General features: G+C 43.3%; 3 protein-coding genes across 4 annotated transcripts in view; 1 reads left to right on the top strand and 2 right to left on the bottom strand.

Moving 5' to 3' along the window:
- Positions 1 to 1683: 1683 nt before the first annotated feature.
- Rrh (retinal pigment epithelium-derived rhodopsin homolog) lies at positions 1684 to 13061 on the bottom strand. Its single transcript, XM_005082830.4, has 7 exons — positions 10723 to 13061; positions 8331 to 8521; positions 6810 to 6909; positions 6153 to 6306; positions 5183 to 5351; positions 4068 to 4246; positions 1684 to 2574 (listed from the first exon to the last, which is right to left on the bottom strand). The coding sequence occupies exons 1-7, from the start codon at positions 10829 to 10831 to the stop codon at positions 2469 to 2471; spliced, it is 1008 nt and encodes a 335-aa protein (XP_005082887.1). The 5' UTR covers positions 10832 to 13061; the 3' UTR covers positions 1684 to 2468.
- A 141-nt stretch (positions 13062 to 13202) lies between these two features.
- Positions 13203 to 24433, bottom strand: Gar1 (GAR1 ribonucleoprotein). Its single transcript, XM_013122595.3, is given in 9 exon segments — positions 13203 to 13510; positions 13869 to 13937; positions 15221 to 15272; positions 15274 to 15372; positions 16356 to 16415; positions 17013 to 17167; positions 18512 to 18746; positions 18961 to 19452; positions 24329 to 24433. Coding segments are annotated over 7 exon segments (672 nt in total). The 5' UTR covers positions 18735 to 18746; positions 18961 to 19452; positions 24329 to 24433; the 3' UTR covers positions 13203 to 13496.
- Positions 24434 to 24769: 336 nt separating this feature from the next.
- Positions 24770 to 25140, top strand: part of Cfi (complement factor I) — a 34951-nt gene continuing 34580 nt past the window's right edge. For both annotated transcript variants that reach the window (XM_013122607.3, XM_040751795.1), the window contains exon 1: positions 24770 to 25128. The gene's annotated coding sequence lies outside the window, so the exon portion shown is untranslated. The remainder of the gene's footprint in view (positions 25129 to 25140) is intronic.

Below are 25140 nucleotides of genomic sequence, written 5' to 3'. Positions count from 1 at the left end.
GGAAGATTGTCTGGGGCCATGCTGAGAAGGCCTTGGCCTTGCAGCAAAGGGATCCAGTCTCCCTTCACTAACGTAATGGTAGACTTGACAGGATGTATAATCATCTTGGCTGGGTGTGAGGGACTTTCTAGATTGGGATAACTGGGGTGAAAAGTGCCACCCTAAGTGTGCGCATCACAACCCTATGAGCTGCAGTCCTGGACTGAAAAGGAGACAGTTAGTGAGCACCAGAATTGATGTCACTCTGCTTTCTGTCTGTGGGTACCATGTGACCAGCTGCCTCATCTGTCCCGCATGCTGAACTCAGTTCTCTCTGAGTAAACTCTGCCTCCCTTAAGTTGCTTTTGTCACAGGGACAAAAACTTTGTTAATACAACAGGCTGCTGAAAATTTGGTTTGAAAGATCTGAAGGACTGGAAATGCATTTGCATTTTTTAAAAGTTGGCTATGGAGTTAAAGTATGATTGCAGGAGGCGAAGGCAGAAGATGGAAAGCCAAACTAGGAAGTTGTTATAGAATTGGTCATTATCTACACAAAGTGGATGGTCTCAATAAAACTAGTTGGCAGGATTTAATATGCTGACAAAGGTGTTAAGGAGGCAATTTACAATGGTGGAGCAATAAATAAAGATACGTAGTCTAAAAAGCATTTAAAGAGATGGGAAATGAGATAAATTCATACTACAGGATAAAACAGTTCTGAAATATTATACAGCAGTATTTTAAGGGATATGAAGTGAAAGTGTATACACGGCCAGTGTGATGCAGAACTATCTCATGGAGAAAGCTAGTAACAATAAATTCTTTTATATTTCTATCCAATCACCATAGCCTGGATAAAGACTCAGGTAGAATAAACTGATACCACCCCTACAAAGATATATGCATTAACGTGTTCCTAATTTTGTATCTATGAGAGTAAAAACAACTGAGCCAGGCATGGTGGTACACATTTGTAATCCCAGACACTGAATTACTGATCACTGCCCATTTGAAGCCAGGCTGGGCTACAGGAGGAGACCTTGTCTCATAAGAAGTTAAGTAGAAAATTGAAACAGTTGAGGTGTCTACTTTTTAAATAGTGGTATATTGTACTGTTTCATACTCAGACATTAAAAGTGACAGACTGAGCTGAGTGGTGGTGGCACATGCCTTTAATCCCAGCACTTGGAAAGCAGAGGCAGGCAGATATCTGAGTCCAAGGCCATTTGGTCTACAAAGTGAGTTCTGTCTCGGAAAACCAAAACAAGCAAACAAACAAGCAAACTGTGAATGTACCTACTATGTGCCAGACTGAAAAAGCCCTACTCTGTTTGAACATAATTCTAGTGGCAAACACAGGACATTGTAATTTAGGGACTGGAGAGATAGCTCAGTGGTTAAAAACTCCTGATAGTCTTCCAGAGGACCTGAATTCAGTTCCCAGCACCCTCAGGTGACACAATTGCCTGTAATTTCAGTTCCAGGGTATCTGATGCCCTCTTCTGGCTCTGAAGGAAGGCAGGCACATATACGCAGACACAAGCATGCACAATATGAACACATGCATTGGTAAACACACAGACACACAAATTAAAACATTCTAAAAATAATACAAATTTAGAATATATAACAAAATATACAACCGGTGATGGTGGCACATGACTTTAATCCCAGCAGTTGGGAGGTAGAGGCAGGCGGATCTCTATGAATTCAAGGCCAGCTTGGTCTACAAAGTGAGTACCAGGACAGCCAGAGTGGTTATACTGAGAAGCCTTGTTTTGAAAAATAAAAAAACAAACATAATAACAACAAAATGCAGATGTTAATCTGCTATAACATGTATATGTGCAATAGACTTGCATGATAAAAAGCAGTTGTGTTTAATGTTTATATATTTTTGCTAAAATAAGATGAATTAATGATTGATTCTAAACTCAAATTTTTGAGATGTTAAAAATATTTTTTCATAGCTGGAAATATCAAACAACTCATTTCAGCAATTAGTTATTCGGGATTATAATTTTGATTAGTTTATTATTAACTTTCCCTAACATTAAAATATTCTAATATTCTAGTGGTCATCTCTTGTCTAATGGAAACCCAGTCAAGTTCAGGTCATCAGCGCACTGTAACGTGCTGTAACGTGTGCCTTCTAACGAGAAAGAAGAGAGACTGCAGTTCCGGGTGCCTGGATTCATCAAAGGGGATTTAACTATTCATTTACCCTTGAGGATACAGTGCAGGCTCTACAGCAACTACTGCACAGACGGGACTGTGCTGGCTGGGTGGGAGGGACCTGCAGTCCAATAAGGCAATAGTCTTTGTCTGCACTTGATCTAAATGGATTCATATTTAAAATAAAATTAATGTATTGCCCCAAAACCCCACAAAACAAATAAAAGGTTTGGTGGTATATTCTTTCTCGCATGAGATTCCTCCAGGAGTCAATGGGCTTTGAGGCATATCCAACTGGTACAGAACCTGTCTCAGGCATTGTTATGGCTTTGAGGCATATTCATTGGTACAGAACTTGTCTCAAGCACTGCTTGGTGAGGCTGGCATTTAAACATGGCAAACATGGCTTTCCGAAACCTGCCATAAGCAAAAGAAAAAATGTTATTCTATGATGACATGAAACTTTTAAGGCATTTTCTATTTGTCTAAAGAGCCACTACTGTTGATGGGCAGCTCTAAATAAGTCACTGCACCAACTGCAACATCTCCACTTGAAAACCTTTATAAATATATAGGACTGATGGTATTGTTCAAGACCAATTTTGCACCACTGAAGACAAACATGGAGGACATCTGATAAATTCATTAACCGTGTATGTTTAAAATGATACATCAACTGCCAAGTACAGTAAGTTATTTGTTTGAATTAAGGATTCATTTTTCACAGATCTGGTCCCCTGTGCAAAGGTCAGTTGGGTTTGAGGGGACTTGAGAATGGCTGGTCTTTCCCAGAGAACTTCCAGCAGATTCTGACCTCAAAATATGCCCTTTGGTGTCCTGTGTGCTCTACATCATCCTAAAGTCTGTGTGTTCTTTCACATATCTACAGCCCAAGCTGTTCTCTCAAATCTGTGCATCAGCATACACATTTAAGCAGACACAGCAATGGCATTTGTGACTTACCAGGGTTCAGTGCAACAAATTGCTTTATCATCCCACAGTAATAGAAAATGAAATACTTTAAACTTTACCCAGGAGCTTGCTGATGGGCCACTCCTGGTAAGTGTACAGCTACACCACCCACTGAGGGCCCACAGTCTTGTCTCGGCTTGCTGCCTGTCTACTCTTTCCTTTGGAAAACCCTATTCCATACACCTGGGTGGGGCAAGCACTCAAACCTAGCTGACCAGTGATCAGCTAGGAACTTTTCTGCGGTGTGGTCATTTGAGATGAAGGCTATCTTTGGATGCTGAGCTGGCAGAATTTGGTCCGGGGTTGCCCAAGGATATTTCTGCCACCATGGCGGAAGAATCTATCACAAGAGTAGAGCTCTAAATATGTAAGACCTTGGCTGTTTTCAACAGTTATTTATATAAGCCAAATAACCTTAAACTAGGTGGTTGTGCTGGCTGGTTTGATGGCAACTTGACATAGGCTAAAGTCATTTGGGAAAAGAGAAACGGGATTGAGAAAATGCCCCCATCAGATTGACCTGTGGACAAGCCTATGGTGCATTTTCTTGACTGATTACTGATATGGCCTTAGGGGGGGCAGCTCACTGTGGGCAGCGCCATCCCTGAGCAGGTGGTCCTGCATGCTGTAAGAAGACAGGCTGAGCAAACCTGTAAGCAGCACTACTGCACCGTCTCCGTATCAGCTCCTGCCTCCTGGTTTCTGCCCCGAGTCCCTTCCCTGACTTCCTTCAGTGATAGACTATGACGTAAGCTGAAAGAAACTCTTTCCTCCACAAGCTGCTTTTGACCATGGTGTTTTGTCATGGACTTAGAAACCCTAACTATGACAGCTGTCATAGGTTTCTGTCACCTCTGAAAGTATTAGAACACTAGTCACTGCCTTTGCGTTCTTTCTGTGCTATCGTTTTATTCAGAAACACTATAAATACTACTTACCTCTTATTAGCAGCAACATAAATACAGGGGTTGTAGAATGTAGAGGATTTGGCAAACAGTGGAGCTATGATGGCCATTGAAGGAGGAATCTTTTTTGGGTCTCCAAAGCAAGCCCATAAGCACACAATGGAATAAGGAGACCATGCCAGCAGAAACATCAATATCATTATCACAGACATCTGCAAAAAAGAAATAATCACCAAGACTAGCACCTAGAATGTTTACACGACTAATACATCTCCAGTAGCATGAGAATGTAGGTTAGAATTGTGTTGGTAACATAAAGGAGCTGGGGCTCTGCCTTCACTATTCTTTGTTTCAGCTCCTGAAGTCATCTACGACAACAATTGCAAATGGCTGTGTTAAGCAACATGTGTCATTGCTGCAAAGAGTGTTACGTACTGTAAAGAACATCCTTTCATTTCATGTGCTGGGGAGAGCACACAATGGCAGCTCCGAGCAAATGTGCATGCAAACCTCTCCAGCCCACTTGAGTTTTAGACAACTGCCCACCCCGTTATTATGGGCTAACCTCAACCAAACAAACTTTCCTAACTCAACCGGAAAACACAGTCCTATCTTAAGCTCAGTGAGTTCTATTAGTAGCCACTTGGCGGCATGTTTTATATACAGTAAATACAAATAATGTGTAGAGGAACCCTTTGCACCTTGCTTATATGATGAAGGGAAAGTCTCTGCTTACTGAACGGCTTGACCAGGGAAAATCAAGGCACTCAGGGTATAGGAAGGATCAGCTCTAAGGGGAAGACAATGTGAACCTTTGTGCCTGGGGTGTTTGAACATATCAAAGGAGGAGAATGCTTTTTAATCTAACCAAATACTGCTACCATACTTCAGGATGAAAGAGAAAGGGAGCAGGACCAGGCTGGACACAGGAATCCTCACAGTCTACAGGAGGAAGCCAGGGATCGTAGCACACAGAGACATCTGAGGAACAGATAGGCATAGATTCAACAACACAGGGACAAACACCAGCAGAAAGAGCAGGGTAGCAGAAATGGCAGTACAGGAAAGGAGCCTGGGGGGGGGGAGGCTTTCCAGCTATGTATATTTAAAGCTTTGTTACCAACATTTCAAGGATTTTGACTGCTTACCTTTGTTACGTCTGCCTGCTCGGCCCAGTCTCTGTGAAGGTTTGTAGTGCTGTTCTGGACAGCATGAAGTCTCATGGACTGAGTCACATGGTAATAACAGTAAAACATTACTGTCAAAGGCACAATGAAATTCACCACAATAACCATCATGGTGTAAGACACAAAAGATCTGGAAATAAGACAAAACTATCATGACAACGCGTTTAATTCTCTAAACCAGGGAAAGGGCAAGAGGAAATAACTGCTAGAAGTAATAGTAAGTCACTTTCTTGTCTAAAAGCTTAGGAAGCATGTTTGACTTACATTTCATAGTTCACTCAGACCATTAAGCTACGGCCTATGGGCTAGTTCCTGCCAGTCAACTGTCTTTGTAAAGTTTTATTAAAACACAACCATGTACATTCATTTACATACTGCTGATGGCTACTTTCACAGTATAATGGCCAAAATGAAGCATTGCCTGACGTTTTACTTTTTACAGAAAAATATCTTAGAAGATCTTGGTTTTGTTTTGTTTTTTAGTCATCTTTCATTTCCCTTAATGAACTAAATGACCCTCACTTCCATGGAAAACCTAGAGGAGTGTCATTAACTCGTGGCAAATCCTTGCAGGGACTCTTGAACCCCAGACCATCCGGAAAAGAGAACACAGGGGTGGCCTAGGTTTGAGTTAGAACTGCCCACTCTCTAGCTTCACTAACCCTCTTCCCCCTTGGGATCCCAACTCCGGGATGGGTAAAGAGGGGGAGGGGTCCCCATTGCTGCCTGAGCAGAGGACACGGGAAGGAAGAAAGGATCAAAGCAAGGGGACAAAGGGAGCCAGATGACTTTGGCCTGCAAGCAAGCATGAGCCGCTCTGCGTTTGTCTCCATGGGCGTCACGCCAAGCCAGGCTTTGCCACAGCCTCTGCAAGGGCACTCATGGGCGGAAGGGAGAGAGCACCTGACTAGAAGACGCAAACATCTCTTACACATCATTTTCCCGCCAGTTTATGGTACAGGTGGCCCCAGTAGGATCTGGGGCATAACTAGCCCACCCAATGATGGGCATCAAAGCCCAAAACAGGCCATTGATCCAGGCACCCAGGATCATGCTGACGTAAGTGCTGGTGGTCATTCTTCTTCCTGTCATGAAGCACAGGAGGCGTTAGTGTTGTTCACAAAGGCAGGGCTCACTTCGGTTCCACTGATGACTCAAAAGTACATTCTCCACAGAGTACCTCAGAGCACACAAAGTCACATTCTGACAAAAATGGCACTCCAAAATCTGAATGATAAAAGTGTAGAGGATAAACGGGAACGATAGTCTTACAGGCCAAGGAAAACAACACAAACAAAAGTCCCAAAGATGAAAGTGCCTGGCCAGTATCCAAAAGTGACAGTGACCCTGGAGGAAGCCAGAAAGGCAACCAGGGCCAATCCTGCAGGGCCTCGCAGGATGCCTAATGAAATCTGGACTATATTCTAAGTATTGTAGACAGCCATCAAAACTTCTGAACAAGGGTTTCTAGAGAACTAAACTGAACCTGGTTATAGACCATTATGTCTATACTTTAAAATGAATACATGTTGAGTGACTGTTACACAATGAATGATTTCATTGAGAAGGACAAGAAACACGTCATTACCCACATCAGGACAGCAGATAGTCAGGTACCGGTCTATAGCCACAACTGTGAGTAAGCCAATGCTCACCATTCCAAAAAAGATATTCAATGCAGCATAAATCTGAAAAAACAAACAGTTAACAGTCTGCCATTCCAACACCCTCGCATGTAACATTTACAGTATTCTTCATTAGCCTATATTATTTTAAGGTTTAGAATAGCAGAATATTAAAACTATTAAAATATGACCACAAATTGTATTTGCCTACTATCCCAATGTAAATTAATACCAATACATTTCCTTGTCAGAAGAAATAACAGTAAATACAGCTATTAACATTTCTCACAAAAGGCCTTCTACAGTAAAAGATTAACAGTGGTAACATGAATACATTTCTTAGTGAATATGACTGCCTCTAAATATTTTGTTTAAAATGAAAGGAGAGTATACATTTTAATATGCACACTTTATTGAAATATGCAGATTATTTTTTCTGTGGTTGAACACCAGTTGTTTGGCTCCTTGATTCCTTTTCTTGGGGTTCAGAGAATCTTAAATGATTAGTGACCTTATATTGATGATGAAATAACGCTAGCTGAAAAGGAGGTCTAAGATATTTACTAAGTTATAGAAGTGACTTACACAATAAGCAGGCAGATAGGAGCTCTGGGAACGTGGCTAGCTTCCAAGAGAGAGAGAAATTTGCTCTCCCTTTTCCTTTCATCCTCACCACGCCCAAAGGGAGTGGACAGTATTGTGGGCTCACCCCTGCATTATACCTCTCCTTAAAGAATGAATGCTGGGGCTGAGGAGATGGTTCAGCAGCTAAGAGCACTGGTTGCTCTTCCAGAGGACTGAAAGTTCAATTCCAAGCACCCACGCGGCATCTCACAACCGTCTGTAACTCAAGTTCTAGGGGATCTACCACCCTCTTCTGGCTTCCACCAGCATTGTACATATGTGGGTACAAGACACACATGCAGGCAAAACACTTTACTCATAAAATACAAAAAATAAAGTACTAAAAGACAAATGTATCCTCAATCATTGCTGAAGTTATTTTCCACAAAACCAATGAATCTATTACCCTATATCATCTTGGTTTAAATTACTGGATTTTTGTTGTTGTTTTGTACATGTGATGTGTATGTGCATAGGTGTGCACACCCACGTGTGAGCATTTGAAGGCCAGAGGTTGACATGGGTGTCTTCTCTATTGCTCTCCACTTTTTTGTTGTTTGCTTGTTTTGAGTAGGGTCTCCCCCTCAATAGAGTGTGTGGCTAAACTGGCTTGCCTTGAAGACCTTTGGATCCAGTCACCTGCCTCTGCTTCCCTCGAACTGGAATTCAAGGTGTGTGCTGCCACACTTGGCTTTTCCATAGGGGTTGGCGTCCTAACTCAGGTCACCTTGCTCCCCCAGCAGGCACTTCACCCGCTCACCCCCCTCCCCAGCCCCAGTTCTTGGGATCTTTAAAAAGACTTTTAAATTTGCATCGGTTTTCTTTACTTCATTTCTTTTCATTCCAAAGATCTCCAATACCTGGCAGCCTGAATATCCAAATTTCCAACTTCCATGCAGATCTGAAGCCGCAGACATGGGATAGCCAATGCTGCTGACGCCTATGTCAGTGAGAGCCAGGTTCACAATCACCGCATTCGTGGGTGTCCGTAGCTCCTTGTACTTGATGAAGATTCCCAGAACTATTATGTTGCTGAGAATGCTTATTATACCTAAGGACATACATAGGAGGATCATGTATGTTGTCCAACTTTCATGTTTATAATTGAATAAAAATTAAATATTTAAGTTACTTTAAAAAAGATAGCAATCCAGCTTAGTCCCTCTGTTTGAAGAGGTCCAGCTCTTCTTAAAACTAACATCTTCTTCTGGGGCTGGAAAGATGACCTGGAGGTTAAGAACACTGACTGCTCTACCAGAGGTCCTGAGTTCAATTCCCAGCAACTACATGGTGGCTCACAACAATCTATAATGAGATCTGATGCCCTCTTCTGGCCTTTGGGGATATATTCAGGCAGAGCACTATACAAAATAAATAAATGCATCTTAAGAACACTGTAAACATAATAAATAAATAAATTTAAACAACTAACATCTTCTCTAAAATGGAAATTAAATTAAAAGAATCTGTTTATTGCATAAGCCAGTACAGATGTCTGGCTCACATGTCACAACCATGAACCATCTGTCCCTAAATTCCCTCTGTGGCTTTCATGCCTCCAGTGTTGGTGTTTTTAGGATACAAAACTCAGAAGGCAGAAGCAGGAAGACCATGAGTTCAAGGCCAGCCTTGGCTACATAGATAGTTCTAGGCTAGTACAGACTATACAGCAGGCTCCTGGTTCAAAAAATGTAATTCAGTACATATATAAAATAAGTAGATTCTACAGTAAAAACATTTACATAGGTCTATGGTAAAAATAACAAATGGAATGATGCTTAAGGGCATGCACCCTTTTCCTCAGTTTTCATTCTTATTTGGGAGCTCAAGTAGTTTTCTGTTAAAGGTGGAAAATGAGGGGATGGGAAGAACAAGAGATATTTGATACACAGAACAAAAGCACAGAGGTAAGATGTGTTTCCTTCAGTTCCTCTACAAAAACATAGGCAAAGACCGCAAGCTGTGATGTTTCCTAATGAAACTGACCTGTGTAGTTACATAAGTGAGAGGGCTAACAAAAAGACCTCTCTGTTCAAAGCCAAGTAGCCAAAAATGTGTGCTGGAAATTTTCTTAAGCTCTTTACCTGTAAGAATTAGGGAGACAAAACTAAAAAGCAGCCACAAGATTTTCTTAGGAAATTTCCTTCACATACTAATGTTGTGAACATATTTTTCCCCCGTTTGAGACAGTCTCACTAATGTAGCCCATTGGACTCTGAAATCCTCAGCAATTCTGCTTCAGCCTCCAAAATACCAGATAAATTTTGGATTTTCCGTTACCTACAAATAGCTGAACCAAAACTTGTACATAGTGTTTCTATGGGATATTTAGAAGTATTTAAATGAATTAGTCACTATACCACTAAAATGAAAAGGAAATTGTTATTTGAAGGGCAAGTCAACTATGAGGTAAAAACTAGACAGTTGTCAAGTAGACACACAGAGATGGATCTCTCAGTCTGTTTTAAAAATGTGAATGAAATTTTTCATAAAAGCCAATCCAAAAGGCAACAAGCACAATATAACAGCTACTAAAACTCGACACTGCCTACAGTTTCAGACTGATTGCTGATTATAAAAGCCACACCACCAATAGAATTTGTTTCCCTCGCACTCTTTTCTACAAACAAGCCTTTATCTTAATCTTTGTATCAACAAGAGCATATTTACCCAATATCTGTCTTAGGTACCTTGACATCTAATATATACTCTTCATAACAATCACGACAGAGCCTTGATTGTCTTCATTTACAAATGAGAAGATGAAATATCTGGTACACACTTTCAAAGATATGAAAAGACCACCTCCTAGAGCCCCACTTCCCGACTGCCGGCTGGAGGAACTTCATATGCACCCCCTACTTTTTTTTCTCCAACTTCTCTTCCAGTACCTCTCAATCTGAGTTAGAGTCTGGCAAGAAGAAAACAATGCAAATTATGCACGAGGATGGTAACTGACATAAAGCATGCGTCTACCACGGTGCACACTCGCTCATGCTTATAGTCAACGTTAAGAACCAAATACATGGACAAATTTTATTCTAAAGCTTCCTCGTATAGGGCTTTTCCTGCCCCTTTGCTCTCATTTATTAAAATCCTCCATGTCAAGCAGCATCATTACATTGCTTTCATTCATTCTTCATTCTTTCCATTTTCTCTGATGGTTACAATTCCTGTTTACCAGCCAGCCCACACGGCACGCTTGTACCAAACACCTCTACGAGACGCAGGTAACTGAATAAACACCCATACCTGCCATAATCAGGTAAGCTGCAATGATGCTGTGTTCGGTCTTTGAAAAGACAGAACTGCCTGCATTCCTGGAGTTTGAAGTGTTTAAATCTAAAGTGTTGCTCAGCATTCTGGAGAGTCCAGACCACCTTCGGAACAGCCTTCGAACGGTGGTAATCAGCTTCAACAGACTGGCAGGCAAGTTTTCAGGACAAATTATTTCCACTTCTAGACCTCAAAGAAAGGCTTTTTCACGAGAGGCCCTCCAGTAATACACTTAATTGGGCTGAAGAGGAAAAGATTTTAATTACTAGAACAAGGAGAAAGCTTCTTAAAGCAAAATCCCAACCACCACACATCTTAAGTAGTTAAGGTTCCTGTCTTATATTTACAGCAGATTACCAGGCAAATCACCGTATTTAAACAAACAAAAACAAACAAACCCAACTCAGAAAAGCAGTCGGGAGCTGACTGAACTTGCTCCGAGCACTACCCTCATCTTCAGTGGCTATTCAGAAGGAAGGACTAAATGTTTGTACTAGATTTTGATTGCCTGGTGCGATCCTTATGCATTTACCTTTGTTTATATATCTAGTCATACAAAATTATATCCTCAGAATTAGAGGTTTGTCCAACTTCTTTCCTTTCAAACAAAAGAGATAGATGTACAGTGCATAACAGGTATCTTTATGTACCAGACACATGGTGGACTTTGCTTTCCATAAATATCATCCCATAAATCCCAGTCTAAGCATAATAAGCTCGTGTTCCAGAGTGGATTCATGTTCTATGCCACCTCAGTGAATTCTTACATTCATGTAAGTTCATACTATTTAGTCACCCATTATTCAGTTTACCAAGAACAGGATAACCCTAAGTCTATATTGTCACATAAAACCTAGTATGAATATGCATTGCTAGAGCAAAGGGGTATCTCCATTACTTTTTAACATTAAAATATATTTCATCAGTAGCACTTCAAGGCAAGGCTCAAACGTCACCAAACTTGAGTGCAGCACAACAGAACCACTAGGGGGCTGTACTTGCCCATCACCATTTCATTATGGGGATCTGTCTAGGGAACAGGCTGGGTTAGTGGCCCATTACTGAACTTTTTTAGATGTGTTTAAAAAGTGCTTATTTTTAATAACTGAATGGTGAGCCAGGACTGCGAATCCATCATGTAAATCTCCTCAGTATTTCAAAGTTCAAGAGGTGAGGTCCATTTGAATTTGATTTAAACTGAAATATTCCGACAAAAACCCAGAACATACATATAACAAGAGGGGTGAGATAAATGACTGTTTAACCACTAAATTGTATACATAAGGTAAAAACAGAAATTACACTGAGCATCGTAGTGCATTCTATAATCCCAGCCAGCACTCAAGGCCAGCCTTGGGTAAACAGAATTTGAGGTCAGTCTAGGATATGAATTATGTCTCAAATAAACTAGCTTTTAATCTCCAGGTTTGTCTACCAGTGTCTACAGTCCTTTGCCATTTAACAACTCTTGTTAATGTTGCACCCATCCCTTGGTGCTGATGCCCTTCACAAACTGAAGAAGTGGACGAGAATGGCTCCCTTAGGCTCATGACTGAAGTAGTGGAACTATTGGGGAAGGATAAGGAGGTGTGCCTTGATGGAGGGTGTGTCCTGGGGGGGGGCAGCTTCCAGGTTTCAAAGGTATATGTTCACTCCCAACTTCCAGATCAAGATGTGAGCCCTTACCTGCCCCTGGTACCCTTTTGCTTTGGTCTCTGTATTAACAGCACAGTGGTTCCATTAACAAAAAAGATGGAACTCAGACACAGGCACAATTGCATGCTACTGAAACAAGCACCCAAGAATAAGTAGCTATGCTCAAACAGACTTGAGAAGTAACCAATGAGCTGGCCAGTTCCATACTGAGCAGCCTTGCTTGCTGGTGTGCTTATTTTTTGGCAGCACACTAGCAATGGTGACCAAAGCCAATTTCATTTATAGCATCCCTACCCAGGAGTTGAACCATGTGATAGGTAGCCAATATCTACTTAAAATGAAGATAAATAACTCTTTCATGTAAAATTTTTTTCAGAAAACTTTTAGTAGCCTGTATTTAAATTTATTGAACCGTAGTTTTTACATGAACAGAGCTACTCAAATCCTAATAGACTCAAACTAACAATTTAAAAATACTTATAAACTGTGGTCCCTAAAACAGCTTTATTTTGTGTATTATAAAACACAAAAGTGAAATACAACAAACGTTGCAGTTCTGTCCCTATTCAAAAGGCATTCTGAATAAAGAGTTCATTTCTCAGTAAGTTTAAAGTACTATTCCAGCAGCCTGGTTTGTTGGGGATAGAGGGTTGTTCGTTTGAGTGTCTGGAACTTTTAGGATCATAGTATCTTTAAACAAATTTCACCCACCCCACCTTTTCTATCTGTAATCCAATGGATTTAAGCTTTGCTTGTTCCTCCAAGTTTCAAAAACTAGGTTTGGTTCAATAAACAGTAAGTTAAAGAAATAAAAAATTTTATTTTAAAAAAGCCAAGTATGCTTCGAATGAAAAGTCCCATTGTTCTTTAAGCACCCACAGAGTGCCAGGTATTGTACAAAGCAGGGTTGGTTCTTCATGCTCTTTCTGAGCAACACTGACTGTTCAGTCCCGCTTTTTCTACCCAGTGCTGACGATTCAGCTCCACTGACAGAGAAGCATCCTCCAGGTTGCTCCAGACACAGACTTCAATCACAGCAGAAGCTGATCACGCAGCGAAAACACAAGTGGTGAGGTCTGTCAAAACTGCCACATCTAATGTCCTCTTCCTGATCAAAGGAAAAAAAAAAAAAAATCAAGGCTTGTAACAGAACTAGTACCCAAATCTCAAGTTTAACATCAACAGGAGTTCCTATAACGTTTGATAAATTTACATTACCAAACACAATTGCTATTCGTAATATTCACTTTTTGTTTTTCAAAGTATTAATACAACAAAGTAATTTGGTGAAAAACTAAGAGAAATCAATGAAGAATGTTATAGAATAGAGCCATAAAGTAAGTTAAAGTAAAAAACACCCCAATATCTGCCAGACTTGCTGGGAGGGAAATAAAACATGAAAGAAATCAACAGACAGTATCAATCTACAAACCCAGTTATTTAAAGACGTCTTCCCTCTTACTCACCTCGGAATCCACCACCTCCTCTTCCTCCTCTGAAGCCCCCACCTCCACCTCTTCCACCTCTAAAGCCACCTTAGAAAAGAAATACGTGTTAAATAATGACAGCCTCTCATTTTCTGATAAGCTGTAAAAATTGTGTAATTCCTATAATCATAAAAACTAAATGCAAGTTCGTCTATTATATTTTACAGAAACTTTTTTTTTGGTTTTACGAGACAGGGTTTCTCTGTACTGTTTTGGAGGCTGTTGGTCCAGCCCGGCATCGAACTCACAGAGATCCGCCTGCCTCTGCCTCCAGAGTGCTGAGATTAAAGGCGTGCGCCACCACCTCCCGGCTTTACAGAAACTTTTAAAAGAAGATGAAGAAATAGGTTCCCAAGTGAAGCAGTAGGGTAAACTCAAGATCACTACCACACATGGAGGCCATTGGAAGAAATTCAAATATGCTTGGACATTAAGATATAAGACCAGTTCTTGGCATATAATCAAAATACTCGCTGATAACTAAGAAACCACAATTAAGCTGGGCAGTGGTGGTTCACGCCTTTAATCCCAGCACTCGGGAGGCGAGGCAGGCGGATCTCTATGAGTTCAAGACCAGCCTGGAATACAAGAGCTAGTTCCAGGACAGCCTCCAAAGCCACAGAGAAACCCTGTCTCTGAAAAACCAAAAAACAAAAAAAGTAAACCACAATTAAGTTAACAGGCATATAGTACATAATAACGTTTCATGCATCAGTTTCCAAAAATTATAATGGACCTGGGAAACTCTACTACCTCCCATTGTTGGAATACATAAGCCTAGGCATCTAAGAGTACAGCGCATATAGTCGTGTACAGCACCCGATGCCTGACAATAGTTAAAACAACTGCTTCTAGTTTGTGTCTTCACTTCCCTTCAGACTGTGACTCTAAAGTCAGTACAGCCCTTTCACAAGAAGCTGATCATAACCCAGCCTACCCCATCTCCCCAGCATCAGCCTCCACCTGACTACTCTCCATCACTAAGAAGCCATGCTGAGTGATCAAGCTCTACACGAGGATCTATGTCAGTGCACACGACAAAACTGCCCAATACTGCATTTCTCAGAATGCATCTGCCATTCAGCAATGGGTAGCTGCCTCTATTAAAATCTCCATTAAAACACAAATAACCCAAGGGTCTAAAATCCCGCAAAGGTAAAGTTAATTTTTTTTTCTCCTATTTAAGCTGTGGAAGCAAAGCACTTCTATAGATATGGGCAATACTTAAGAGAAATAAGGGTAAGGGAAGTGGGTTACATGCAAAAGAAAACTGCACTGTGTAAATCGTGTGTGGCGAAAAAACCTCATTAGAAACCTGCACGGTAACTTACCACCTCTTCCACCACCTCGGCCACCACCTCCTCTTCCTCCTCCTCGACCTCCCCCTGCCGCCGCCACCTCCGCCTCTGGGAGGTCCTTTCTCACCGGGAGGACGAGGCAGAAACCTCTGCAGTGGTAGCAGCTTAAATGGATCTATATAAAACTGCAAGTTAAACAGTAGCAGTTAGTGTGCTAACTTGAAGGGCAGTATGCTCAGTCCAAACTACTGAGGTTCAAATCCCACAACTACTGTTTATACCACACAGCTCTGGGCAAGAACTTTTCCCCTTCACTCTAATTACCTAGTTTTCTTATCTATAGAAATGTAGACAGAAGCACCTATCACACAGTTCCATGAATATCATAAGATATATAAATCAACACATTAGGTTGTATACATAAACAAAAAAATCAATTCAATGTCATTTTTTAGAAATGCATGTCTCCAAAAAGCTACATCTTCATCTAAAGAGAGCTGCCAAGAGAAAAATTATCAGAAATGTATTACTAAAATTCAAAATTCTGGCAATGTAGCTATTTTAAGAAAGGATTCCATTAGTATTTCTATAACATGGTTTTTTAAAATTAAACCCAGCCTATATTTAGGGTTAAATAGGACACTGTATAGGTATTGAAAGGAAGCATACAGTTTTCTAGATCTTCTATACAAAACACAAATGAGGAAGGGCTTCAAAACGGAAATAAGTATGTTACTAAAAAGTCATTTCTATCACTATCTACAGAACCGCGCGTTAGCTTTTCACGTTCTGTCAACTCAAAAGCACTGTGTGAACCTGCCTCTCTGCCTCCAAGTGCTGGGACTACCGGCTTACAACAGCATGCCTGGCCAAAACATTACTCTTCAAGACTAATAAGTTTAGACTGGGTGTGATAGCACAGACCTGTAATCCCAGCACTTAGGAAACAGAGGCAAGTTAGATGCCAACCTAGTCTCAATAAAGAGTTCTAAGCCAACCAGGGCTACAGCGGAGAGACACCTGGAGAAAGCAAACTCAATGCCTGTGTACTGTCATGGCCTTCAGAGCTTCACTGCAACACAGTGGAGGGCCGGAAGTGCCTCAAGTAAGACTAAGGCACGCACCATTCTCTTCTGTGTCAAGAACTTTCATTGTAATTGTGACTCACCTTCTGTAGCTTTTTAAAGGAAGATGCTTTCATGTTTTCTGACAACTTAACTGAAAAATACTATTACCTACATTAAGGAACAAGTGAGAAATAAAGATGCATTGTTTAAGCATTGTAAAAGAATGCCTGGCTATAAAAAGTCAAGATACACAACCAGTATCCCCCAATTCTACCAGGATATTCCAGTAGAACCATCACATGTAAACTGACAGCAGAGCCAATACAATCCTGTGGCACTTATACAAATGGCCACTATTCCCAGAACTTTTCAAAAGGACAATCATCTCCCCTTGGCTCATCACTTTTTTTTTTTTTTTTTTTGGTTTTTTTGAGACAGGGTTTCTCTGTATTGTTTTGGAGCCTGTCCTGGAACTCGCTTGGTAGACCAGGCTTGGTCTCGAACTCACAGAGATCCGCCTGCCTCGCCTCCCGAGTACTGGGATTAAAGGCGTGCGCCACCACCGCCCAGCTGGCTCATCACTTCTTAATGTGGAAGAATGCATTCTCTCCTGTAGATTCTCTTTATGGCCTGTCTGTAGCACTGTGATCTACTAAATGAAGCAATTAATTTGCTTTACCTGATATTTAAATGGCTAGGGAGAGGAGGGACAATAATTCCTCAATGAGATCACTGGCTCATCCCATTAGAAAGGATACAAAATCTCTCAGTTGTCCGAATATCTCATCCACTTTCCCGATCTGTTCTTTGTTTTCTAAATAGACAGGAGCATTGAAGTAAGGCACCTTGTTCTCCTCTGTGGTACATTTACAAACGATGTCGTCTTCACAGGGATGCATGAACTCTCCTAATACTGAAACAGCACAAGAAAATAGACATGGAATCATTTCAGATGCTGATCAACTGTGCTGGAAGCATTCTTCACCACTATCTGATCTCCAAGGTAAAGCTTAGTTATCAACACTGTGGTCCTAAGTTAGCATGGCATTACTGTGGAACCTAGAAGAGACACCCCTTCTCCCTATACCCTCGTACATGAGGCTTGTCACATCTCACTGCGGCCACATCTAATACATGAGCAACCAGACAAATGAAGTACTCAGAACAGTGCCTGGCACACAGAGATCGTCCAACACAATGCCAGTTACCCTGCCATGTTTTCACAGTTTCTTTAGACACTATGTTTCACTGGGGGTTCTTTTCCCCAGCCTATGAGCTTGAATCAGTCTGGTTTCTGATCATTTCCTCCACTACCACTTCTTCACCGATGACTATCCTTTTCAGGAAAGTCTGGAACTACAAAGTAAGTACCATTGTTTCTTTAACCTGGAATCAAATACTGTGTGTCGACAAAACTCACTCTTCATCCTTAACAACTAAAACCTTTTATTCTCAGTACTAGTTTACCTATTATTTTTCCTTTGAAATTTCTTTCCCATCCATATGTGCAATGCCTGGTCTGCAGGACAGCCATGAACAGCTATGAATGTGGCCCAACACTAAATGGTACACTTATTTAAAACAGAGTTTTTGCAAGGTGTGGGGGGAATGCTAATTAGGCTGTATGGATCTATAACGTGAACTTTGTAGATGACAATGTCACGCTGCAATGTCAAATGGTTGGATACAGCTTCTTTTCACTTTTTCGAACATGGCTGTCAATATCTCATGTGGCTTACTACAATAGCCCTTGACTTTGACCACTTTGTCCAGCAGAACAATCAAGTACACAGATCCAGTCCTCTCCTCTTCCCATGCCTTCCATCACATCTCTCCAATAGTTACGAAAGATTACTTTAGTTAGGCATTTTTCTTGCTGCCAATCTCTCCTCCTCCCCCGAATTCCCTTGCTTTTTGGTAACTGACAGCACAGACTATAGAGGCTAAAAATTTGGCTTTGTATTTCAACTGTATCACTAGGGATCACAGCAGCAATCTTACTACAGTAGCAATGAAACGTATTTCAGAACGGGCGAGGCACTCAATATTGCCTAATTCTCATCTCTCCAGTCCAAACTCAAGCTCACCTCCGCACTCCTGTCGCGATCATTTCCTTATGGCTACCATACGAGTCTAAGTCAGTGCGCCCTACAGACTTGCCTTCCCGAGACCTAACCATCAGGCTTGCCGGTAGCAGGCACCCACTACCCGCATCCTCTCCCACTGCCAAGGAGACTACGCTCCGAACACGACTTACAGACGACACGCTCTGGAGGTCCTTGGTCTTGGAACTTATTAAAGCCTCCACGTCCGCCCCCTCGTCCAAATCCTCCTCGGCCGCCGCCCCTGAAATTGCCGCCGCCGCCGCCGCCTCCCCCTCGGAAGTGGTTGTTGCTACCGCCGCCGCCGCCGCCACGGTTGAAGCCGCCGCCTCCGCCCCCGCGATTGAAGCCGCCGCGACCTCCGCCTCGGAAAGACATGTTCCCCGCGGCCTGGTGGAAAAGAAGGCCCGCTCCTCCTGCTCACCGCGGGCTCCGAGCATTTCCCGGTCCCCCTCGGCCTCACCCAGGCCCCCGAAGAGAGGACAGCCCTGCCCGCTCGCCACGCAGCCAGCGAGGGGCGCGGAGACACGGGGGTCAGCGCCCCAGCCCCGCCGCCACATCCCAGCCGGCTCCTTCCCACCCCCGCGCCCCCCAGAGCACTCACCGCGCCACGTGCGTCTCTAGCCCAGCTAGGAGCGAGCGCCGGCGAACACTTCCGGCGCGCTCAAACCTGCTCGGCCACCGTAGCGGCGCGATCTTCCCCGACTAGAAACGCCAAGGACTGGTCTGCGGGCAGAGCCTGTCCCTGGCGGACGCGGCGGTCCTAGCGCTTTCCCTGACACAGTGTTCAGCACCGGGAGAGAAACAATCACGGAACTCCCACCTCACCCTGCCCGGAGCCACAACGCCTGGAGGAGAGGAAGTGACGCAAAATAGAAGCGCCCTCCGTACGCGCCGTTTCCGGAAGTGTGGTCGCGCGTTGCCCTTGGAGACGGCGGGCGTCTGGAGTCTTCCGTTCTGAGAGCTGGTGAGGCGTTCCGACCGTGAGGCGTGCGGGCTTGGCTGTAGCTGGGGGCTCTGTCGCTTCGCGGGCTGTGAGGAGGTCTCGGCCTGGCTCAGCTCCACACAGGGTGGCCGCTTCTCAGGTTGAGCCGTGCTGCCGGGGCGGGTCCTACGCGTCAGAACCTGGCACCGCCAGCTGCGTGTCCTTCGCAGTTTCCCTTCTCCCCACCCCCCCAAATGTAACTATGTAACTATGTATGCTATATTTTGTTTTGTCCTGCTATTATTAAATAGGAAGAGGTGTGTGTGTGTGAGAGAGAGACAGAGAGAGAGAGAGAGACAGAGACAGAGACAGAGACAGACAGACAGAGAGAGACACAGAGAGATCTCATAGAAGGGAACCGTCTTTTGATATTTAGTCCCAGTTTAGTCATTCATCAAACACGTTTGGAACACCGACAGACTGTACCAGCACCTCACCTTCCGTCTTCTCGACCCTCTTATCTCGGATATCGGTTTCCCCACAACACTAAATCATACTAAAGGAAGCGAACTCTAATTATTAAATTGTCTGAGACATCTCTTCACAATACCACCTTTTCTGTGAAAGAAGGCAAAGATTGATCCCCACAGCAGAGGGTTGCTGTGAATAAAATTGTGAAAGATCTTTGTAAAAGATACAGAAACATTAGGAATTCGAGTATGTCACTTACCCTAAACTATAAGCTGCTTGGAGCACATACTAACCACACATATCAAAAGAATTTGGCAAGCGTATTTTAAATGCAGCTGCATATACGTACATACATACATGCACTCATGCATGTATATAGGTACATCATGGGACGGTAGAGTTCTTTGTATCTTTCGTTTTGACATTAAGTTCACTGTTTGTGTCCCCATTTGATGTCCCACTGTGGTCTCCAACTCAGTATGACAAAACCATGAAACCTGTACAAGACTTTCAGGAACACCTGGCAGCTGCATTTTATATACAAGTAAGGAACTGACAGGAGAGAAGAAACTTCCCTAGTGAGGGGAGAAACTAAAACCTCAAATTCTCACGAGGCCATTCTTTCCCTCCCCCCTTCTTTTTTCTTTCAAAAATTTTACTTTTGCTTTATGTGAATTGGTGCTTTGCCTGCATGTACGTCTGTGTGAGGGTGTCAGGTCCCCTAAAACTGGAGTTAGGGACAGTTGTGAGGCACCATGTGGCTGCTGGGAACTGAACCTAAGGGCTCTGGAGCTGCCTCTCTCCCTTCTTCCTCCCAAACTGGAGGTCTTTCCAATACCCCCATGTGTTCTCCCGGTGGCGCCAGACTCTTGGTTTTCAAGGCCTGAGCTCAGACCTTTAAGCACACTATGCTGTTCTCATCAGCACCGTCCCTGCCCTAGGCTCGTTGTCTCTTACCAAACGAGACGGGTTTCTTTTTTTCTTTTTTTCTTTTTTTTTTTTTTTTTTGGTTTTACGAGACAGGGTTTCTCTGTATTGTTTTGGAGGCTGTCGGTTCAGCCCGGCCTCGAACTCACAGAGATCGGCCTGCCTCTGCCTCCCGAGTGCTGGGATTAAAGGTGTGTGCCACCACCGCCCGGCATGAGACAGGTTTCTGTTGGTCCCTTGTGAAGTGACTTTGTACTGTCTTCAGCTTCAGAGTACAGGCCTTTTGAAACAGTCCCCATCCCAAATCACTTGATATAATCTATAAGAATTCAAATACCCAAACAAAACATCACAGCGGGCAACACCTCACATTCTGAGCATGCTTGTCACCCTAGACTAAATGATGACTTGTAGGCTTAACTTCATCTATGCTGCATTTGATGATACTGTGAACTTAGCAAGAGCTGTCTTGTAGTCTCATTCCCAGCCCCCTTCCCATAGCCCTGCAGTTTCTCTGAGTAGTATGTCTAAAGCCTGTCACAGAAGCCCTCTGTATGATTTCTTTGTTTTTTGTTGTTTTGTTTTGTTTTTCGAGACAGGGTTTCTCTGTGGCTTTGGAGGCTGTCCTGGAACTAGCTTTTGTAGACCAGGCTGGTCTCAAACTCACAGAGATCCACCTGCCTCTGCCTCCCAAGTGCTGGGATTAAAGGCGTGCGCCACCAACGCCCGGCTTTTTGTTTGCTTGTTTGTTTTTTTTTTTCTCTGTACGATTTCTAACTGGTATTTGCACACAGCATCCCTCTGACTCATCAGGTCAGAGTTACTGCCCTTGCCATTACCTGCCTTTGTCAAAACACTCCTCTTTCCTGAAGAAGCTCCGTTTTCAATCTTCTAGAACAATCATAGATTTTGACTATGGAAGAAAGCTCTGAATAATTCTACCATTTCCAGGGCCACTTTTTTTTTTTTAGAGACAGGGTTGGTCTGTATTGTTTTGGAGGCTGTCCTAGAACTCGCTTTGTAGACCAGGCTGGCCTCGAACTCGCAGAGATTCGCCTGCCTCTGCCTCCCAAGTGCTGGGATTAAAGGCGTGCGCCACCACCGCCCGGCTTCCAGGGCCACTTCATAAGTGACATGCACGGGATGGCACAATGAACGACTTATGACCCAATAATAGCCAATGTTTTTTTTTAACTGTGGCAAAATATACGTAACAAAAATGTCACCATTGTCACTGTTCTTAAACTGGCTGGTGTTTGATAAATATTACGTTTTCATTTTGAACTGTTCCATACAGGTTTGTGTATTGAATGCTTGAACACAGCTGATAGCACAGCTCTGGGAGGTGAAGCCTGAATGGAGGAGGAGAGGGGGTTGCTCGGTCCGTTCCTCCTCTCTTGCTTCCTGGTGACCATAAGATAAATTGTCATGCCGCGTCATACTCTGTCATGCACTCCCCAAATGAATAGAGTGACACCCTGAAACCAAGGTCTGTAAGCAGTCCTCCAACCCTTACATGCTTTCTGCTAGGTATTTGGTCACCGTGATGAGGCAGCCTCATGCTGTATTTCTAAGCGACATCCTCGGAGCACCATATAACAGTGTTCAAAAGTTACTGACATTAGCATTTCTTGGGCTGGGGGGCAGTGTGTTGTGAATTCACTAGGATGTGTCTTTCTGATATAGGAGTGGAACCACCTGGGAACTTCACCTTGACAGGCATCATGGGTACCACTTGTTCAGCGGAATTTCTTTTACAAATGAGAACCCTGATTCTAGTTTAGCGATATTTTTAAAGCATAGTAATGAAAAGTAAACTGCAAATATTTTTAGCAGCATTGCCTTGATCAAAACAGACAAACAAGTGATGGTTGCAGGTGATTTGAAAAGCTATGTGTGCTCCTAAGGACAAGAGAGGAAGCCTGGGCACAGCAGTAAAGTCACAGTGTCCTCTCTACAGTGAAAGATAAGATATTACACATTACACCCACACCCCAAAAGGCATGTCTCATAGCGTTTCTGGGATTCTTTAGACTCTTTTGATTGACAGAAAATCCCAAGATATTGTGAAGCAATGGAAAAAAACCAGTGTGTGGTATTTGAGAAGGACTCAATAAGAGAACAGTAATGAAGAATTGAGGTGACAGGGTAGGGCCAGTCCACCAAAAACAGAGAGCCATGCACATTTTGAGAAGCAACTTGTACTCTTCTGGTTCTGAAAAATGTGGAATAAACCAAGGATAACATGTTATCATATGTTTAGAAGTGTGTGTCATAAAGTGGGGTGGGGGTTGGGAGTGGGGGCTTATTTACAAAACTATCTCAGCCAGGAAACTAAAACATTAGTTCAAGCAAGCCTAGTGAAAATGTCACCTCCACAAACAGAGCCAAAGCTCACAAGCAAGGTAGGTGAGCAAGTACCTTTACCCAGTGCTCTGTCTCATCGTCTATGACTGGGAATGTGTTCTGAACAGCTGAAGGAGGAGAGATGTCTACAGATGGACTCGTGGATGGGGTATAACTTAGGGGTAGAGCATTTGACTGCAGATGGACTTGTGGGGTGTGTAAGTATGAATCAAAACCAGAGAGCATCTCATTACATTCAGCCGTAGGCGTGACTCTGAAAGATAGTGGTCAGGCCATGCTTGGGGATGTTACCGCTGATCCCAGCACTTCAGAGATGGAGGCATGAGGATTGTGGGCTTTGGACCCACCCATCCCGGGACTGTGAGATTTGCCTTAGAATAAAAACCATCCTAGGCCGGGCGGTGGTGGCGCACGCCTTTAATCCCAGCACTCGGGAGGCAGAGGCAGGCGGATCTCTGTGAGTTTGAGGCCAGGCTGGACCGACAGCCTCCGAAACAATACAGAGAAACCCTGTCTCGTAAAAACCAAAAAAAAAAAAAAAATCCCAGTAGACAGAGCCTCAGAAAGCACTCCAAGAGAAAAGACACTAGTATTCTTATGACAGTTTGATATTACCTATATCCGGCTGTCAGTCAGCCTAATGCTGGCATACTGAGCACCAGACAGATGCAGCCTTGGCAGAGATGCAGTTAACCATGAGGTATTTAGCCACTATTTATTTAGTCATTGCCATCAACAAATGCTCAATGCAGTCACCACAGACCTAGCACTGTGCCCCCAAGATGGCACACTTTATCAAGGAGACCAAGTGCCAAGTCAGTGACTGACTACATCTGGATCCCTTCAGTCCCAGAAACAAGAGTCATATATTATTACCACAGTAGATGTATTTGAGATATGGGTGTGCCTTTTGGGCCTGCAGGACTAGTTAGTACCATGAGCCAAAGAATCCAGAGTATTCACGTCTTCCAGCAAGAGAGCCCACATAACAATCTGCCCGACAAGGGTCCTCTCATGACAGCAGAAGAGCTACACAAGTTGGCCTATGTCCATGCATTTTACTGATCACATCACATACCACACCTGTAACAGACAGTATAGCACTGGAGGGTCTGCTGAGTGCAGATTGAGGTGCTAGTTAATGGCATGAGAGGACTGGTAATATCTTCTAGGAATCAATATGTGCATTTAACCACGGCCTCTTATAAACACTGAGTCTCTAATAGGAAGAATACACCGGTCTGGAGACATCCAAGGGATGTGGGCAGGAACCCACACTTACCATCACTCAGTGGTCGGCTGGATGTTCAATACTTCCTGTTCTTACAACTGTATACTCTGTGGAGTTTGATAGAGGTCTTGGTCCCCAAAAGTGCCACACTTCCACCAGGAGTACAGTCAGGATACTCTTGAACCAGGAGTGGTAGCATCCACCTTTAATCCTAGCATTCAAGACACAGAGTGAAGAGGACCCCTGTAAGTTTGAGGCCATCCTGGTCTGCACAGTAAGGGCCAGACCAGCCAAGGCTACACTGGAAGACCGACAGGCTACCTCAAAATAACAATATCAACAAACTCCTATTAAACAAATGAAAACTAAGGCTGTTTCCTGGTGCACACTGGGCTCTTTGTGTCTAGAGACCAGGAAGAAAGAAAGGGAGCCTCGGTCTTGATGGGATGATTGGCCTTAATGACTCAGGGGAAGCAGAGCTCAGGTTATTGCAGCAGGGGGCAGAGGGAGTGGAAGGAGTCTGTGTCACATGACGGATGGAGTGCCTGTTTTGAAAGTAAAGGAATAGAAACAGCAACTTTGATCTGAGAATGGAAGCCAGGACTTCAGCCCACGCCTGGAGGAGGCTGAGCCGCTGAAACCGCAGAGGTCAAGCTCAGAGGGAAAATCAGAGAAGCATTAGCTGTGGCCCCAACACCAACTGCCATGTCTGAGTCAGTGGAATTTTTCCAATAACTCCCTCTTGTGAGGTTTCTCTCGGGAGGAAGAGGCCCGTGGAATTTTCTAAGAACTGCTTTTGGAGTCTAATATGGAAGGAGCTCAAAGGGTATCAAAGCGACCAGAAGACACAGGTGAGTCCCCAG

Source organism: Mesocricetus auratus, unplaced genomic scaffold (assembly GCF_017639785.1).
Source record: "Mesocricetus auratus isolate SY011 unplaced genomic scaffold, BCM_Maur_2.0 Super-Scaffold_100009, whole genome shotgun sequence".
Taxonomy (NCBI): Eukaryota; Metazoa; Chordata; class Mammalia; order Rodentia; family Cricetidae; genus Mesocricetus; species Mesocricetus auratus.
This window is presented reverse-complemented; position numbering and strand designations above follow the sequence as displayed.